The 20,343-nt window shown below is 38.5% G+C and overlaps 1 protein-coding gene across 1 annotated transcript; it reads right to left on the minus strand.

The window, feature by feature from the left end:
- Window positions 1–272: 272 nt before the first annotated feature.
- LOC120080287 (26S proteasome regulatory subunit 4 homolog B) lies at window positions 273–3,219 on the minus strand. Its single transcript, XM_039034915.2, has 6 exons — window positions 2,537–3,219; window positions 1,917–2,162; window positions 1,337–1,506; window positions 1,022–1,238; window positions 738–878; window positions 273–525 (listed from the first exon to the last, which is right to left on the minus strand). The coding sequence occupies exons 1-6, from the start codon at window positions 3,020–3,022 to the stop codon at window positions 442–444; spliced, it is 1,344 nt and encodes a 447-aa protein (XP_038890843.1). The 5' UTR covers window positions 3,023–3,219; the 3' UTR covers window positions 273–441.
- Window positions 3,220–20,343: the final 17,124 nt, after the last annotated feature.

Consider the following 20,343-nt stretch of genomic DNA (forward strand, 5'->3'; position numbering starts at 1 on the left):
TTCTCCTCTCCCTAACACTGTAATTTCATTCCTCAATAAATTTGTTTCTTCTAAAATGAAGGATATTAAAAGAAGATAACTAACCTACCAACAATCAATCTCCAATCTCCAATCTCCATCATTAAAGTTGCAATACACAGAAAAATATATCAACTTTGTGGATGATACTACCTTCCATGCTGTTGGTTGTACTTCTCTCAAAGCTGCATTACAGATCTCAAGTTATAAATGCAAAGGGCCCATTCTTTTAATAAAAAGAAAGTCACACCTGATTCATCTCGAACGAATTGTCGTGTATAAAGCATTAAATCTAAAAGGAATGTCACAACCAGGTAACCGGGGGCTAGATCGCCAGTGTTCGACATTAAATGGGGGAAAAATTATGAAACAAGACCAAGCAATAGAAATGTGTACATTTTTTGCATCAGTGTCCCGACTCCATTACATGTAAAGTCCTTCTGGAACACCCTCTTTCTTTTTGAACATAACCTTCTCTTTTGCTTTCTTAAAGTCTGCATGAGTAACCTGAAGTACAAAGCAAGTTAGTTGGGAAACATCGATCATGAAAGCATATTATCAAGCATTTTAATATATATACAACTGAAAGCCCTCAATGTTTTCTACCAATCTTCAGATATTATCAACTTTATCACCAGCTAAAATGCACTATGTTTATAAGTAGAGAACAAATTTCTTGTACAAGTTTATATGAAGTTGCTATGTACGATAGTATTTACCTTCATTCTACGTTCTCTTAGAGCAAGCAAGCCAGCTTCCGTACAAATTGCTTTGATATCAGCCCCAGAAAATTCGTCTTTGGTCATTACAAACTCTTCTAAGTTAACATCGTCAGCTAGTGTCATCCTTGATGTATGAATCTATATTTTATGAGCAGCAGAGTTAATAAAATTACATAATTAGGAAAAAATAAATAAATAAATAAATAAAAAGCCAATTGCAATCAAAGACGCATGCAAGCAAGGGTTTTGGGGTTCTCCATGCAAAAAGATATTCAAAGTACCTGAAAAATGCGTCGTCTTGTTTTTATATCTGGAAGGGGAAATTCAATTTTTCTATCTATTCTTCCAGGTCGTAAAAGGGCAGGATCAAGGCTTTCAATTCGATTTGTAGCAAGAATTACTTTAACATCTCCTCTTGAGTCAAACCCATCCAACTGGTTAAGTAATTCAAGCATGGTCCTCTGAATCTCACGCTCACCACCAGAATGAGCATCGTACCTGGCCAACAAGTAATACGTGCAATGCAATAAGGAATGCTGCTTACACACAATACAAGATAGAAAAAATTTCACAATAATTTTCACTAGAATGAACACCTCTTTGTACCAACTGCATCAATTTCATCGATGAAAACAATTGATGGGGAAAGATCATCTGCAACTCTAAAAAGCTCCCTGACCAATTTAGGTCCATCTCCCAAGTACTTCTGGATCAATTCACTTCCAACTACACGCAAGAAAGTGGCTGAAGTGGAGTTTGCCACGGCCTGAACACAATCAAGTTAATAACACAGTCTAAGTCAAGAACAACCTATGTTGAAAAGACTTTACTGCATATTCAAAAAATAAAGAATTCACTCATTAATCAATGCCGAACAAATATAAAACTTCTAACGACCATTTCACTAGCATGAGAGTTGGAATAAATATAACACAGTTGCTAAATCAATAATCATCCTAATTTCCAGAGCAACACAATTTTGGGTGTGTGTGGCTATTCTAATGGATACCTTTGCAAGCAATGTTTTCATTAATCAATGCCGAGCAAATATAACACTTCTAATAACCATTTCACTAGCATGAGAGTTGGAATAAGTATTACACAGTTGCTAAATCAATAATCATCCTAATTTCCAGAGTAACACAATTTTGTGTGTGTGGCTAAGTTAATGGATACCTTTGCGAGCAATGTTTTCCCTGTCCCTGGCTCCCCATAAAGTATAACTCCTTTGGGGGGTTTAATTCCAATGTCTTCATATAATTCAGGATGAGTAAGAGGAAGTTCTACAGCTTCTTTAATCTCCTGGATCTGAGCATCTAAACCACCAATATCAGCATAAGATTCCAATGGAGCTTTCTCAACCTTCATAACAGATACCATGGGGTCGACCTCATCTTGAAGAAGCCCAACAACAGAAAGGACCTGAGTAAAGTGGAAAAAAAAAAAAAAAAAAAAAAAACCATCCACATTACACAACACGGAAAAGCAATGTTCAACAGGATGCAATATTGCACTTCACCATAGACAAAGGCCAATTTTACCCAACTCGGTGTCATCATAAAACCTAACCTAGGGTTCATTTTTCGTTCAATATTTCCCAAAGCGAACCAACCCTGACCTGAGATTGTCCACTTAGAGAAATTCAACAGCCTAATAACCTAGAATCGAAGAGTAGCGAAAAGTAAACAGACAAATCGCAACAATCCATCGAAAAAATGCAGGTCTATCCAATTCTTCAGCAATTTCCAATTACCGAAACGAAATATTGCAAAATTAACAACTACAACAAAACCTACCTTGTTGTGCATAAGAATGGCACATCCAGGCTCGAGCTGGTCTTTATCAACAAACGACAAGATCCCAACATAGTACTCCGGACCGACGGACGATGACACAATCGCATGATTCTCATCAATCAGCTCCTCCAGATTCCCAACGCTCATCGGCGACCCACGAAGGTCGTCGACCTTAGATCTATCTTCTTCATTCTTCTCCTCCTGAGGCTTCAACCGCTCCTGATTGGTAACAAACTCCTCCTCCATAAGCAAATAGTCCTTGACTCGCTCGAGCTTCAGAAGGCGGAGCTTGCACTTGGTGTGGGGAGTGACCGTCGGGAGGCGGGCGGCGGCGTCAGGACCCTTCTGCTTGCGCTGTTTGCGGCCGACGCGCGACGGAGGTGCCGCGGGCTCGAATTTCTTGTCCTTCTTGTTGGGGTCATCTTGTTTACGGTCGCCGGGAAGACCGCCCTGCCGGTTGAGTCCGCCGGGAGTGCCTTGACCCATTTCTAATGAAGAGAGTGAGAAGTGAGAGGAGAGAGGTGAGAGGGGAAAGTTTGATGTGAGAATGTGAATTGTATTGAGAAATCAATGGTTTGTTGTCCAAGAATCTCTCCTTTTGGGGTTTTTCTTTTTGCAGGAACAAATATGGGAGAAATTCCCCCTTTTTTCAAATTGCAAAAATATCTCAAAGTGCAAAGACTAAAGATAAAGTACGATCGTAGTTACAATTATAGTCTCAAATTTTTAATCGTAAAAATTGATCTCTCATACTTTTATAAATCTTAAAATTAGACTCTCCAACTTATATAATTATAGAAATTATAATAATGGTATACATTTGAGAGTTCAATTTATATCATTTAGGGGTTGTTTGGGCCAAGAGTAAAGTAGGATGGGGTGAGCTATAATATCCCACTTCATGTTTGAGACTCCAACTATTTTTAGTTGGAGCTCTAAAATTATGTTGAAAGTAAACCCTAGTGAAACACTGTTGCCAAACCCACGAATTGTACCTCTTCACTATTTGCAACATCTCCCTTTCTTCTCCCTCATCTCTTCTGTCTTCTTTCTTCTCCAATCGGAAGAAATGCTCAGATCTAGGATGTTCTTATTGGGGTTGATACCCTAAATCTCATAGGGTTCTGTAGTTTATAAACATCTATATGAACAAACAGTTTTGTGCTTTAGAATATGAGATATTTTATTCACTTCAATCTATGAAATATGAGATATTTTAATTGCATTAACCACAAACCAATAAACTAAGATCTCTGGTTATCGTTGTAACTTAAGCATTTATGTGGAGACATACAAGTGGATCATGCTTTAAGTGATAACTTAAATGGTCTGTAGTATATGGATAAAGTATCCTCGTGACACTACGAGTATGGCCTGCTTGTAGGTGTTATAAATGTTGTAAAGTGCTACAAATGTTCTGATTCTAATCATTCGTGTATTAAACATGTGAGTGGGGATGTTGTATATAAAGGAGTTTGTATAAGACCAGACCACAAAATATTTAGTCTCGTTATATAACGTCGTTCATGATAGAGACATTCATTTCACTAGGATGACCATAGGTAACATGACCTTAATCTTGAGTGAGTTGTGAATTCCTACCTATGAGAGCGGTCCTTTGATTTGCATGGCTGCGAGTGGCTAAATCGCCGACTCAAACCTACCATTTTGGAGATTCGTCTAATTGGGGAGTTGTGAACTCAGCTACATAAGACGGAATTCACTCCTTCCCCAAAGCAGGGGTAAATAGATAAATTGCTCCTTTAAAGGTTGATTCCGGGGCTTGAACAATGTGGCACCACACCTTCTGTTGGACCGAGAAGGGTTTAGTCATAGTAGGACTATGATTTATTGTTCATTATAAGAATCAGTGGTACTTAAGGAGTTAGATGTAACTACAGAGGCAAAATGGTAAACTGGACCAGTTATACTTATGAGCGATTTGTGAAGGGTCATCGTACTATTGATTGGTTATATCCAATAGACACAGAAATATATCTGTAGTGTGAAGAGTGCAATTGTCAGTCTTTAATGGAGTGTCTGCCAGTTAACAGATGGTGGATATCGTGATTAAAGAGTTTAGTAAGTTATTCACATACCATTGGAGCTTCAAGCTACAGGTCCATAAAGTCCCATTGGTAGCTCAATGGATTTAAGTTGATAATCAGTTTTTGGGTTAGTTTGAAATGTTCAAATTAACAAGAGGGAATTTGATTATATATGATATAATTAAATTAGTTCAATTATATATGATATAATTGATTTGATGTATATTTGATACATTATTTGATTGGAATTAATAGAAATATGATTTATAGTAAATGCCATAAAAAGAGAAAAAAAACTATCGTTTATATGTTTCATATGATGAAATATAAAAACTATAGTTTATAAATATAATATGATAAGTTAGTTCTTATATTTATTTATAATATATTAATTATGAGATAATTAATAATTCGTTTTCTCCAATAACCATCTTAGTGGGTGGTTTTACACGGTTTATAGCTAACTAATGGATAAAGATGAAAATGGTTTTCATTATTCATTTCATACGCTTCACGGATCAAGTAATAAGATTACTAGAGTACTTGTTGAGAGACGATAACTTGTAGAAATACAAGTTATTGTCTCTCAAAAGTGGAACAATTAGAGTTTTTAATGATAAAATCTCATCATTTTTAGAGAAAACACATGGAATTACTCAAACACTACTAAACTTGTACAAAAGAATGTTTATTGCTGAAAGCTACATCATGCATATTATATTGCAGGATTTCAACAAAGATTCTAAGTGTCGCAGGCAACGTCAATGCATGGACATGCGTCGGAGGGATTTCAACGCAACAAAGGTTCATTGACTTAGGCTGTTTGTGTCAAATCACCACTTGTAAGCATGGCCATCTGACTGACGAAGTCTGAAAAATGTTTGAATGTCAGGCGGCCGACCAGGGTATGGAATTTAATGCTGCCCCATCATCAAACTGGTGAAGAGCAACACCTATAAATAAATGAAATCCCACCAGAAGAGAAATCCACCTTATACTTTGATGAATCATCCACAGCCAAGGAAGAAGGTGGTGTAGGAATGAGAAATCAACTCATTTTTTATAATCCGAAAACTAGAGATTTACAGCTTTGCTACTGCTATAAGAAGAACACAAAGGGAAAAAATCCATCTCCACCGTTGATCAAGGAATGAAGAAAACCTAGCTCGAGAAAGAACTTTCTTCCATTTCTTCCATAAGTTGGTTGTACACGAATTTAAATTGAGCCAAGGAGGACAAGAGATTGTACTCTGCGGTTCTTTTCATCTTAATTCTACTCTCTTCATCTTATTCGATTAAGTATTGATATTGTAAAGACAATTTGGTTCTTTATGAATTCACATATTTGATCAGCTACACTTTGCTATTGCTTATTTCTTGCCATATGTTAGATGCATCTATGACTTCATGCAAGTTCAATTTCTAAACGCTTAAGCCAACATAATTACTTGGTAAAAGTTATTTTAGCTTGAATAATTCGAGAGAATAAGCAAACAAGCATTAAGTAAAAAAATGCTTGGTACATCTAGAGATAAAGGCACTAGACGTTTTATTGCATTATGTGATTAATGCATGCATCCTTTAGATAGGAATTTGTGTGATGTTTGCATTGAGAAGTGTTGAACAAAAATTACGCAGAAACCTAACGCATCTACACATACTTAGAGATAAGCAAACAAAGTCATTTCCATCTGCACCACATTCTCATACGTGTACATTTCACTTAGATCGACGCATACCACTTCCACTAAACACCATTTTCATACGAACCCCTGCTTTCCACTTGACCTTTTGTATCTTCTTGTACGCACGCAACAAACTTAGTGTAGATAAAAACTCATTCAACATTTACTTAGGATCCGATTCAGGAAAACTTGAATGCGTAAAGAGGAGTGTTATGCATCCCTACACGCATCACTAACAAATCATCAACGCAACATTCACACTTGTACCCTATTTTTCCACCTTCCTCATACAATACACTCATAAGTTCGCATCACTAACGCATCATCAACACATCATTCACACTTGTACCCTATTTTTCCACCTTCCTCATACAATACACTCATAAGTTCGCATCACGAGGAACACGAATATGTTGGGGTTTGTGCCCTAAAGTCTCGTGTCCAGTAGTTTGTAAACAACTTTGTACAAATACTTGTGATGTATAATATAAATGATATTTACTTCACTACTTGACTTTGCACATTTAGATGTTTTTTCATTTTACCACAAACCAATAAACTTAAGATCCCTAGTTATCTGTATGTAACTTAAGCATGTATGTGGTGACATACAAGTGGATCTTGTCTTGAATGATAACCAAAATGGTTTGTAGTATATGGATATAGGAGGGAAACCTTATCCTGGTAACGCTACGGATGCGGCCTGCTTTGTGGAATGGTCACAAGTGTTGTGACTTGTCACAGATGATCTGATCCTAATCATTCGTGTTGGGGACATGCGAGCAGGGGCGTCCTATACAAAGAGTTTGTATAAGACCTGACCACGAAGTGTTAACGTCTCATTATATAACACCGTTCATAATTGAGACTTCATTTCACTAGGATGCCCATAGGTAACATGACCTTAATCCTGAGTGAGTTGGAAACTTCTACTATTGAGGACGTCCTTTGATTTGCATGGGTGCAAATGGGCAGAACATCGATTCAAACCTACCATTTTAGAGATTTGTCTGATATGGGAGCTAGGAACTCAGCTGCACAAGATGAAATTCACTCCTTCCCCGAGGTAGGGGAAAATAGATAGATAGCTCCCTTAAGGGCTGATTCCAGGGCTTGAACGATGTGGCGCCACACACCTTCTCATGGCCCGAGAGGGTTCACACATAGTTGGACTATGTTGTATTGTTCATTAGAGAAATCAGTGGAACTTAAGGAGTGAGATGTAACTACAGGGGCATAATGGTAATTTTTTCCAGCTGTACCTACGAGCATCTGTGAAGGGTCATCGTATTGATGATTGGTTATATCCAATGGACATAGAAATACATCTATGGCAAGAAAAGTTCAACTGTTGATCTTTAGTGGAATGTCTGACAGTTAACGGATGGTGGATATCGTAACTAAAGAGTTTAGTCAGCTATTCACGTACCGTTGGAGTTTCGAGTCATAGGTCCATAAGGCCCCCTTGGTAGCTTGGATACAAGTTGAGAGTAAGATTTTGGGTCAATTTGAAATGTTTAAATTGATAAGAGGGAGTTCGATTATATATGATATAATTGAACGAGTTAATTAAATATGATATAATTAACTTTATGTATGAGATACATTAATTTGGAGGAAATTATATATAAATATGATTTATATCTAGTAGAGGAAAAAATATTATATTAATATTTGATATTAATTTATAAGTTATGAATGTGATAAGATCACATTAATTGGATGGTTTTAAAGGAAATGGGAAGGCGCCTCTTCGTTTAAAATAACAGACGAGTGCATTATAAATAGCAGACGGTATGTTAATCTCGGTGTGCGTGGGTAGTGTGAAAAACATAGTGTCATCGTTTAGAAAATCAGGCCTATACGATAGGACTGCACGATCGTTTACATATACGATATTGTTAAGCGATCACATACCAATTACACCATCGCACGCTTTTATCTAAACGATCGTTTAGCTCTCGGTATTTACTAAACGATTGTATAGACGATCGCTTAGTTTTTCCAATACGATCGCTCACCTTTTTCCTACACGATCGTATAGACGATTGTTTACTTTTTCCTACACGATCGTATAGACGATCATTTACTTTTACTACACGATCGTATACTTCACCTAAACGATCAAGCATCCTGTCTATGCGATAGACGACCTCTTCTCCCACTTGCTTGATCGTTGTGTACGGTCGCTCTTCCTCCTTCCCTCTACCAAATCCGAACAAAGCCCACACTTTGGATTCTCACTCCAAGAATATTGAGGGCTCTAAGTGGTGTTGTCTTCTCCGATTCCTTCTGTTCGAGTGATGACTATTCGAGGTAGATGGTTGGGCTTCAGCCTTGCTGTGTAGAAGAAATCTTCATCTGGTATGATTTCTTGATCCCTTTTGCATCATGAAAGTATGTTTGAATGTATATGCGGTAATTCTGTCACAATGAATTGGAAAGATTCACTTCCGCTCGTAGGTACTCTTGAATAAGAGTTCCTTCAGAACAAGAGAGTAAACGATAAGTCATCGAGTTTACTATACGATAGTTACTCGCTTACTACATGATCGAGTATCAAGTCTATAAGATAGAATTATTCTTCTAAACGATTAGTTGTCGCATACTCGATCGTCTAGTTCCTCAATCCCTCTACCCAAATTCATATAGAGCCCACAACTTCTAGATGTTGGGATTGATGCCCTAAAGTCTTGTGTCCTGTAGTTTGTAAACAGTATGTATGAACGCTTGTGTTGTTAATATATGATATTTACTTCACATATTGTATTTTACTCAGTTAATATTTTTATTTTCTTTACCACAAATCAATAGACATAAAATCCTTGGTTATCTGGATGTGACTCAAGCATGTATGTGGTGACATACAAGTGGATTATGTCTTGAGTGATAACCAAAATGTTTTGTAGTATATGGATAAAGGAGGGAAACCTTATCCTGGTAACGCTATGAACGCGGCCCGCTTTGTGGAATGGTCACAAGTTTTGTGACTTGTCACAGATGGTCTGATCCTGACCATTCGTGTTGGGGACATGCGAGCAGGGGCATCCTATACAAAGAGTTTGTATAAGCCTGACCATGAAGTGTTAACGTCTCGTTATATAACACATTCATGATAGAGACTTCACTTCACTAGGATGATCATAGGTAACATGACCTCAATCCTGGGTAAGTTGGGAACTCCTGCCATTGAGGGCGGTTCTTTGATTTGCATGGGTGCGAGTGGCCAGGTCGCCGATTCAAACCTACCATTTTGGGGATTCGTCTTATTTGGGAGCTGGGAACTCAGCTACACAAGATGAAATTCATTCCTTCCCTGAGGCAAGGGTAAGTAGATAGATGGCTCCCTTAAGAGTTGATTCCGGGGCTTGAACGATGTGGCGCCACACACCTTCTCTTGGCTCAAATGGTGTTCACACATAGTTGGACTATGTTGTATTGTTCATTAGAGGAATCAGTGGTACTTAAGAAGTGAGATGTAACTACAAGGGCAAAACGGTAAATTGGCTTAACTATACTTACGAGCATCTGTAAAGGGTCATCGTACATATGATTGGTTATATCTGATGGACATAGAAATATATCTGTGACAAGAAGAGTTCAATTGTTGGTCTTTAGTGGAATCACTGACAGTTAACGGATGGTGGATCTCGTGGCTAAAGAGTTTAGTCAACTGCTATTCACGTACCGTTGAAGCTTCGAGCCACAGGTCCATTAAGTCACCTGGGTAGCTTGGATAAAGTCGAGAACCAGTATTTGGATTAATTTTAAATGTTCAAATTGACAAGAGGAAGTTCGATTATATATGATATAATTAGACTAGTTAATTATATATGATATAATTGGCAAGTGTATGAGATACATTATTTTGGAGGAAATAAGATATAAATATGATTTATATCAAGTAGAGGAGAAAATACTATAGTAGATATGTGATATCAAACTATAGGATATAAATATAATAATAATAATAATAATTAATTAACTAATTGTCCACATTCGGACGTGGGAAGTGGGCTACGATGGTTATGGTAACCGGTGGGTTAAAAAAATGAAAATCGTTTTCATTTTTCAAAATCGTGCATTCATAGTCGTTCAATCGCCCAAAAGAATTCGTGAAGCGCACGTTGGTGTTTCAAAACGATCGCTCGAGAGACTATACGATAGATCTTCTCTGCCTAAACGATCGTATACCTCACGCTTAAACGATTGCACACTGTTACCTAGACGATCGAAAAGCTTCTCTAAACGATCATATAGTGTGCCAATTTAGCTAGGATCGTATACCTTTTCCTAAATGATCGTTCAGCAAATCCTACACGATCGTGTAGCTTCTCTATGTGATAAGCACTTCTGCTATACGATAACGTTGTTTTCTCTCCTACTTGCTTATCGTCTACACGACTCATTTTTCCTCCATCCTCTACCAAATTCACCAAAGCCCACCCTTTGGGTTTTCACTCTGAGAATACCCAGGTTTCATTAGTGGTGGTGTCATCTCCACTGCAGTGTTCGTGTTCATACTGATCGTGCTGTTACAGTCGACATTCTCGCCAGGTGTTGGTAGATCCATTAGAGGGTTTCCGCTGCTTGGGGTTCAGAAGTTCAAAGAGAGTCTTCAACTGTTATGAACCCTTTCCCTGTTATTTATTGTGTTATGAGCATGCCGATAATTAGATTAATGTGCATAACTGTATGTGTTGAATGTATATAATTTTTATTTCGGTCACGGTGAGATCGGAGCGATCTGAACACGCTCATGGAACTCTTGGTATGAGATCCTTCACTAAATTTTCACACCGAGAATACTAAGGTAATCGAATGGTGGTGTCCAATTTTGTTCTAGGATCGAGGATCGAGTTATACTCGGTGGTGATCGAGGATTTTCCAGAGGCTTGTTGCATTCGTGCTGTTCGATCGAGGGAAATACGTGAAGAAAGGGTTCTTCAAAGGTATTCTACTCGATCCTTTTTATTTAGTTTTGAAGCATGTTGTAATTTATTCTTTACTGCATAACTATTTCTATATGACTATAAATGTTTATGTTCTTTCACAATGGAGTTTGGAACAATCTGCTTTCGCTTACTGGTTCTCTAGATTTAGAGTTCCTTCAATTCTTCCTTCTATCTTTACTTTTCTGTCCATTCCACCCCTATTATAACTTCTTTATTCTATCTTCTCCATCGATTCCACTCCTCATATGTGATTTTTGCCTCTTTCAGGGTTGTCGATGTCGTCTTCATATCTGGTTTCGCATCTCTTCATCTTCATCAGTTCTATCACCGTTGAAACCAGATTTTGACCCTTAGCCCCTAACTTTATTTCGTCTAACCCTTCACTACAAAATCAGATGGCCGCAATGATGAACTTAATCTAGGGAATTGCGATCAGCAACCCAACACCGCAAAATGAGCAAATCAACGCAATCAGTTAAAAGACCACAAGGTGTGCGACTTGCGGTGATGGACACGCGATGGAAGCCTGCCCTAAAATCCATAATCCGTTTACTTTGTGAAAAATAATCCTTTTTCGAATACCTACAACTCTGAGTGGAGAAACCACCCCAATTTTGCTTGGAAGAATCGGCAACAGAATTTCCAACCCATGGCGCAGAAAGAAGGGCCACAAGGATTTTTCCCACGCAACAACGGTCAGACAAACAATCAAGCAAGTAGCTTACAACCATCACAATCCTCTTCCTTGGAAAGCCTATTGAAGCAATACATAGAGAAAAACGAAACTGTGCTTCAAAGTCAGGCTATGTCCATCCACAATCTAGAATTATAGATGGGCCAGATTGCCAATGAGCTGAAGAGTAGACCGCAAAAGGCTCTGCCGAGTTCAATAGAACTCCCATGCAACCCGAGGGGATCAGGTAAAGAGCAATGTCAGATTGTGACATTACGAAGTGGGAAGACTGTAGAGGGAGAAAAGAAGGAGCTTAGTCAGATAGCTTCCATTGCGGAGGAATCTGAAGTTTCGGTGATGCAAGAAGAAGAAAGAGAAAAAGAAGCAGTAGAACCAAAGGTTGCATCGACCTCAAAGCCAACTAAGACGGGAACCATGAAAGTGCACTTACCCACTTTCCCGTAGAAACTAAGGAAGAAAAAGAACGAAGAGGTACAGTACCAACGCTTCATGTCTATGTTAAAGCAATTACGTATTAATATTCCTTTCAATGAAGCGATTGAGAAAATGCCTACCTACACAAAGTTTCTGAAGGATATGGTAACTAAGAGTTCAAAATCAATAACTAAGAGTTCAAAATCAATCATTCCACCAAAGATGAGCGATCCTAGGAACTTTACTATTCCTTGCTCCATAGGAGGATTGTACATCGGGCAAGCATTGTGTACATCGGGCAAGAAAAACAACGCAACCTTCCCTAGTAGAACCATCAACACTGGAATTAAAGACCCTACTGACCCATTTAAAGTACGCATTTTTGGGGCAGAATGAGAAGCTGCCAGTTATCATTTCCTCTGAGCTTAATGAAGTCCAGAAGAATGCATTGACGAGCATTCTGAGGAAGCATGTGCGAGCAATTGGCTGGATGCTCATCGACATTAGAGGAACAGCTCAGCGTACTGTATGCACTGCATTCGTCTTGAAGAGAACTACAAAGCAACGATCGAATATCAACGTAGACTCAACCCTGCGATGAAAGAGGTCGTCAAGAAGGAGATCATTAAATGGCTAGTGTGGGCATCTTCTATCCTATAGCAGATAGCACGTGGGTCAGCCCCATGTAGTGTGTGCCGAAAAAGGGCGACATGACGGTAGTCCCGAATGAAAACAATGAATTAATACCGCAAAGGGCCATCACTGGGTGGCGCATTTGCATGGACTACTGCAAGCTGAATGCGGCCACAAAGAAAGATCACTTCCCTCTACCGTTTATTGATCAAATGCTAGATCGTCTAACTGAAAATGACTTTTATTGCTTTCTGGATGGTTATGTCGGGTAAAACCAGATTATTATAGCTCCAAAAGACCAAGACAAGACCACATTCACCTGTCCATATGGGACATTTTCTTTTCACCGCATGCCGTTTGGTCTCTGCAATGCGCCAAGCACATTCCAAAGGTGCATGATGGCCATCTTTTCAGACTATCTCTAGAACTCTGTTGAAATCTTTATGGACGACTTCTCTGTTTACGGGAACACCTATAAAGTTTGTCTAGCCAACTTGGAGAAGATATTGAAGAGATGCGAAGAGACGAATCTGGTACTTAATTGGGAAAAATATCATTTCATGGTGAAGGAGGGCATAGTGTTGGGGCACAAGGTTTCCCAAGATGGGTTGGAGGTGGACAAAGAAAAAATTGAAGCAATTGAAAAACTTCCACCTCCAACAAGCGTGAAGGCTGTACGAAGTTTCTTGGGGCACGTTGGATTCTACAGATGCTTTGTCAAAAACTTTTCCAAAATAGCACAACCACTGAGTGCATTGTTAGAGGCTGACAGAAAATTTGAATTTGACAACAACTGCCTCAACGCATTCAGAGTTTTGAAGAATGCACTGATTACCGCACCCATACTAATTGCACCTGACTGGACACTTTGAAATTATGTGCGATGCAAGTGGGTATGCGATGGGAGCAGCTTTGGCACAGAAGAGAAAAACAATCTTGCATCCCATCGCATATACGAGTAAAACATTAAATCCTGCTTAGATAAATTATACGACCACAGAGAAAGAGCTTCTCGCGGTAAGTTTTGAGTTGGAAAAATTTCGGGCATATCTGTTGGGAACAAAGGTACTCATCCATATTGATCATTCGGCAATAAAGTACTTAATGATAAAGAAGGACGCAAAGCCGAGGTTGATCAGATGAGTTCTCCTCCTCCAAGAATTTGACATTGAAATAATTGACCAGAAAGGGACAGAGAACTAAGTTGCGGATCACTTGTCTAGACTAGAAAATTCTGAGGCAATGAGTTTGAGGTAAGTGCGGTGTACCCGAATGAGTAGATGTTCCATATTGAAGAATTGCCCTGGTATGCAGACATAGTCAATTATCTGGTTTGTGAGCAATTTTCTGAAGATTACACCTACCACCAATAGAAGAAGCTCAAACATGAATGCATACATTATTATTGGGATGAGCCGAATCTGTATAAAAGAGGGGCATATTATTGCAACGTCACGACTCACCATATGGTGGGCACTTTGGAGGGCAGCGCACCGCAGCTAAGGTTTTACAGAGTAGATTCTTCTGGCCCACATTGTTTAAGGATGCAGCTGACTATGCCATGAAGTGCGATCGGTGCCAACGCACAGGTAACATTTCATGGAAACATGCAATGCCAATGAATACCATCTTGGAGCTTAAATTGTTTGACGTATGGGGGATTGATTTCATGGGACCATTCCCTCCCTCGAATGGTAAGCATTATATTTTATTAGCCATTGATTATGTATCCAATTGGGTAGAGGCAATGGCATGTGCCGCAAGCGATGCGATGGTCGTCTCCCAATTCCTGAAGAAACATATTTTCACTCGTTTTGGCACTCCCCGTGACATCATAAGTGATGAAGGGTCCCACTTTATCAACCATAATATCAAGGAGCTATTGCACAAATACAATATCCTCCACAAAGTGGCCACCGCATACCATTCACATACAAATGGTCAGGCTGAGGTGTCCAATCGAGAAATTAAGCTGATACTTGAGAAGGTAGTAAGGCCTTTGTGAAAAGATTGGGCAATAAAGCTTGACGATTCGTTGTGTTCATACCGGACTGCATTTAAAACACTAATAGGTATGTCCCCATATGCGTTGGTATTTAGTAAGGCGTGTCATTTGCCTTTGGAGCTGGAATATAAGGCATTGTGGGTGGTAAAGTTGCTGAACTTTGATTTGAAAAAAGTAGGAGAAGCGCGAAAAATGCAACTGGTCGAGCTAGAAGAATGGAGGATTAACGCATGTGAAAACACGAAGATTTACAAAGAGCACACCAAGCGCTGGCATGACAAACACATATGCGGCAAGAACCTCCAAGTTGGGCAGAGGGTCTTACTCTTCAACTCACGTCTGCGACTCTTCCCGGGAAAACTAAAGTCACGTTGGTCCGGACCATTCATAGTTAGACAAGTATTTTCGCATGGCGCGGTTGAATTATCAAATGATGACGGAACCAACATATTCAAGGTTAATGGGCCGCGAGTAAAGGAATATCATAGAGAAGGCTGACATCGCCGAGTCGACTCCATAGAACTAAAAGGACTTTGAATAAAGAAGGAAGTAGGTGGTCCCTGCATTATCAGACGTTCGCAATCCATCAGGGACGCAAGTTTTGGAAAGCATGGAATCTTCAACTTTTCTCTACTATTCTGAATTTTCATTATACTATCTCTTTTTCAGCTTTATCTGTTCTTATGCATCTAAAAAAAAGGCGAGATTGCGATAACGAATTTTGGTTTGTTTAAAATAATTTGACCTCTCTCTATTTTTCTTGCAACGATCGAGGCGCCAGATTGCGGAGATGTTGCACGAAGAAGCCACTTATCTTAATCCATCACCGCAATCCAAAGAAGATAGATCGCCGCAAAGATAGATGCGTCAATACACAATGCGGGCAACAATGCAAATTTGGGGGTGTATTCTTCCTTATCTTTATTTCAAATTTTGCACTATCACATTGCATGATTAGTTTTAAAAGTTTTATCACCGCATCCTCTTTGATTACCGCAATCATTTGACATAGATAAATTTAGTACATCGCCACATGCTGTTTCTTTGCCAAGTATGATTTCAATGATGAAAAACATGCTTCTATTTCTTTCGTATATACTAGAGTCATCTTAACTTCAAGATAGTTAACTCATAAAATATTTCTAGAAGTTAGGGGTTTGCTAGCTTTCTTTCAAACTCTCTTTACAAAGTTTTCTACGAACATCGCATGACTTATCTCAATTTTTTGGCAATGAGAACATTGCCGCATTTTAAATTTGGGGGTGAGGTATTTATTTTCGACCTTGCTATTTTGTCAAATAATTTTTTCCAAACTCTCTCATTCTTAGTTTTTCCATCTCTTTTCTCTCTCACAATTTTCTTCATCCATCGGGTCCCACAACCCGGTTCTGAGTGCAGAGGATAGTAGGTCAACTCTAGTGGTGGTCTAGAAGAGTTCGGGTCGATATTCAGCAAGGAAAAGAATTTTTTGGAAGCTACAAAGGTTGTATTCCATCCCTTTTATTTACTGTTTTTTCCTTCATTTTGCATGCTATTTTCCTTTTGATTAGAAGCAATTAGAGTGTCATTGATCCTTATTCCATTGCGTATGTCTCGTGTTCTATCATGTGGTATCAGAAAATGCTTTAATTATGCTCAATTACTTTTGGTGGGTGTTTTTTTCCTTTCTATTCAAAGGTTGAATGAAATATGGACTAAAGTGGATTTATTATGATTTTGGCATTGTTTTTCTTTAAATTTCTTGTGGAAATTTGTAATTGCTCACATGTTTATGAGCATTAATGTGTGAAAAAGGGTCTGTAAATTTGTTGGAATTATTAGAGTTGAAATTAGGTTGTAATTTCTTGATTCTGAGAGAGAGGACAACAACAAAATTGAAGAAATTGTGATCACAGACCCGAATTTTGCTCCTAGACCCGAGAGAAGGCTCCTTCCGACCCGCCAGCCCGAGCGCTCCGACCCGGTACGGAGTAGCCCCACACGTGCGCCTCGCTTCGCATGCTTGCCCTGCTTGGATTCGACTGCGCACCCGCTGCTCCACTTTGCGTGACCCACGCACCCGTGCGCCCGCTCCGCTTGCTCGTGACCTGTGCGTTCCGTCGACCGGACCCGCCCTGCGCCTCAATTGACTATGCCAGCGGGTGTTGACCAGCCGGTTCAGATGGTCTGGACTGGTCTGTTTGACCTGGTGGAGCCGGTTTGACTGGTTGAACTTGGTTTTTGGAGTTTTTGGGCCGGTTCGTGTGGTTTCTGAGCGGTTTCAGATGGTTCAAAGTGTTTGAAGCTGGTTCCGGGAAGCTGGTTGCTGATTTATGTAATAAATTAATTATTTGTTTGTTTTTAATGCCAAAATCGGTCCATTTAGTGTGTTATTTACCTATTATGCATGTGATGTATAATGTTGTTTGATTATGTGTGCATATAGTATGCCATATAGTTTTAAAACCTCACCATAGGAAAAGCATGTGGCATGCATTTGTTATATCTTATAAGTGTTATAAAATATATCCTATGCATGCTTAGTTTTAATATAAGTGTTATATTAAAGCATATTTGATTGAAGGAAGCATGTTATAGATGAATGCACTAGGGTTATAATTGTTATAAAATAACCCAGACTTCTAAAATCTATAATAAAGATAAGATGCATGCTCACTTAGCGTTAACCATCGAGCAATCCCATTTTTCATAGAAAAATAGGTCGATATCTTGTAAAACCGAAGTTACAAGAAAACTCACTTAACAAGATCTTGGCAAAAAGTCAGATAAGATGACTAAGGTTAAAGGTTTTTAAGTTGATAGTTCACGGAACACCTACTACCTGGAGATTGAGCTGGCGTCTAAGTTAGGTTAAATCGGTTTTATGAGCATGCGTGAGTGGTATGAGGTAATAAAATTTGTTTATCACCTAGACATCGTAGGTTAAAAATCCAGTATAAAAGTTATACTCGAATGAATCACCTAAACTTAGGATATGTTTAGTTAGCCGAAATGTATCGCTAAGCATTTTATACCCTAACTGTCTAGAACACTTCAGCTGGAGAGAAGTAATTTACTTTTAGCTCTAGCGTCCCTAAGAGTTCACACCGTGAGATTCATGCTTGACTTTGGGCCGCATTGGGAGTGGACTCCATTCGGAGAGTATTTGTATGAGTCAATACCAAGGTGAATAGGGGAAGTTGTTCATAGTAAGTGAGAGAAGAAAGTGTGTCAACACATCCTATAGTTTCTTCCATTAGGTCACACCGTGAGATTCCTATAATGTGCTTGCATTTCTGCCCTAGAGTGACCTTACCAATCGGAGGGCTGTATTATAAGATTTAGAACTCTGCAAACTCTAGAAATTGATAGGGTCTTTCAGGTCCGTTTTCATTCTTGTCTTTCCAACTTTGAGAGCATAATGATTTCGAACTTTGAGGTCTGAAAATGGAGGGTCACACTTACGAGAATTACTAAGTGTTAGTAAATTCTTGACCAAAGTAACGATAACTAAGTTACTATAGGAATAAGAGTTATTCTAGTGATAGTATCTAGTCAAGATAGTCTTGGTTCAACGGAGGAATAGTCGATCACCCCTCGGTGAAGGTTATTCTAAACCGTTGAAATATCATTGCAAAATATAATAATGAAGGGTACATTATTAGTTTTTTTTTACTAAACTTGATTGGATTTAAAAGATTAATGTTTTTTACTAAAAAGGATATGTTTTTCTTTTCAGCATGACTAGCTCTTTAGATCAACTATTAGCTTATGAAAAACTTAACGGCAACAACTACTCAACATGGAAAACAAATTTGAATTCAACACTAGTAATAGATGACCTGAGATTTGTCTTAACTGAGGAATGTCCCCAGGCCCCTGCCTCGAAAGAAGCACAAGGTAAATATGATTTACTAGTTGCTGAAACATGTTTAGTGGAGTATGATACCTCAACTTGGATATTGGATTCAAGAGCCACTAATCATATTTGCTTCTCTTTTGAGGAAACTAGTTCCTGGAAAAAGCTTGAAGAAGGCGAGATCACCCTCAAGGTTGGAACAGGAGAGGTTGTCTCGGTCGAAGCAGTGGGAGACTTGAAGTTGTTTTTCAACGATAGATATATCATACTTAAAGATATTTTGTATGCTCCTAAAATGAGACGGAATTTAATATCTATCACATGTATATTGGAACAAATATATAAAATATCTTTGAAGTTAATGAAGCGTTCATTTTCAAAAAAGGTATTCAAATTTGTTCTACTATACTTGAAAACAACTTATATAAGTTAAGACAAACTAAAGCAAAATTTGTCTTAAATACTGAGATGTTTAGAACAGCCGAAACTCAGAATAAAAGACAAAAAATTTCTTCTAATGCCTATCTATGGCACTTAAGACTTGGCCACATAAATCTCAAAAGGATTGAGAGATTGGTTAAGAATGGGCTCCTAAATAAATTAGAAAACAATTTTTTACCACCATGTGAGTCTTGTCTTGAGGGAAAAATGACTAAGAGATCTTTTTAAGGTCTCAGAGCCATAATACCCTTAGAGCTCGTACATTTGAACCTCTGTGGACCAATGAATGTCAAAGCTCGAGGTGGGTATGAATATTTCATCAGTTTTATTGATGATTATTTAAGGTATGGTCATATTTACCTAATGCATCACAAGTCTGATTCTTTTGAAAAGTTCAAAGAATATAAGGCTGAGGTTGAAAACCAGTTAGGTAAAACAATTAAGACACTACGATCAGATCAAGGTGGGGAGACATGGACTTAAGATTCTAGGACTATATGATAGAACATGAAATCAAGTCACAACTCTCTGTACCTAATATGTCTCAGCAGAACGGTGTATCTGAAAGAAGAAATAAAACCTTGCTGGACATGGTTCGCTCAATGATGAGCTTTGCTAAGTTACCTGATTTCTTTTGGGGACATGCATTAGAGATTGCTGTCTATATTTTGAATAACGTTCCATCTAAAAGTGTTTCAGAAACACCTTATGAGCTTTAGAAAGGGCGTAAAAGTAGTTTACGTCACTTTAGAATTTGGGGATGCCCGACACACGTGTTGGTGCAAAATCCTAAAAATTGGAACGTTGTTCAAAACTATGACTATTTGTAGGTTTTCCAAAAGAAATAAAAGGTGGTCTATTTTACGATTCTCAAGAGAATAAGGTATTTGTATCGAAAAATGCCACATTCTTAGACGAAGACCACATAAGAAGTCATTAACCTCGCAGTAGACTAGTATTGAATGAAATGTCCAAAGACGCTACAGATAGAACTAGTTCATATACTAAAGTAGTAGATAAAACTAGTATATTTGGCCAGTCACATCCTTCTCAAGAGTTGAAAATGCCTCAACGTAGTGGAAGGGTTGTTTGTC

This window comes from Benincasa hispida, chromosome 6, assembly GCF_027475165.1.
Source record: "Benincasa hispida cultivar pf3 chromosome 6, pf3_genome.v1.1, whole genome shotgun sequence".
Classification (NCBI taxonomy): Eukaryota; Viridiplantae; Streptophyta; class Magnoliopsida; order Cucurbitales; family Cucurbitaceae; genus Benincasa; species Benincasa hispida.

Coding starts and splice junctions, on each gene's coding strand:
- LOC120080287 (XM_039034915.2), bottom strand. CDS start 3,022: ATGGGTCAAGGCACTCCCGGCGGACTCAACCGGCAGGGCGGTCTTCCC. Junction 2,163..2,536: donor CCATTCTTATGCACAACAAG/GTAGGTTTTGTT, acceptor CACTTTACTCAG/GTCCTTTCTGTTGTTGGGCT. Junction 879..1,021: donor CAAGACGACGCATTTTTCAG/GTACTTTGAATA, acceptor CATAAAATATAG/ATTCATACATCAAGGATGAC.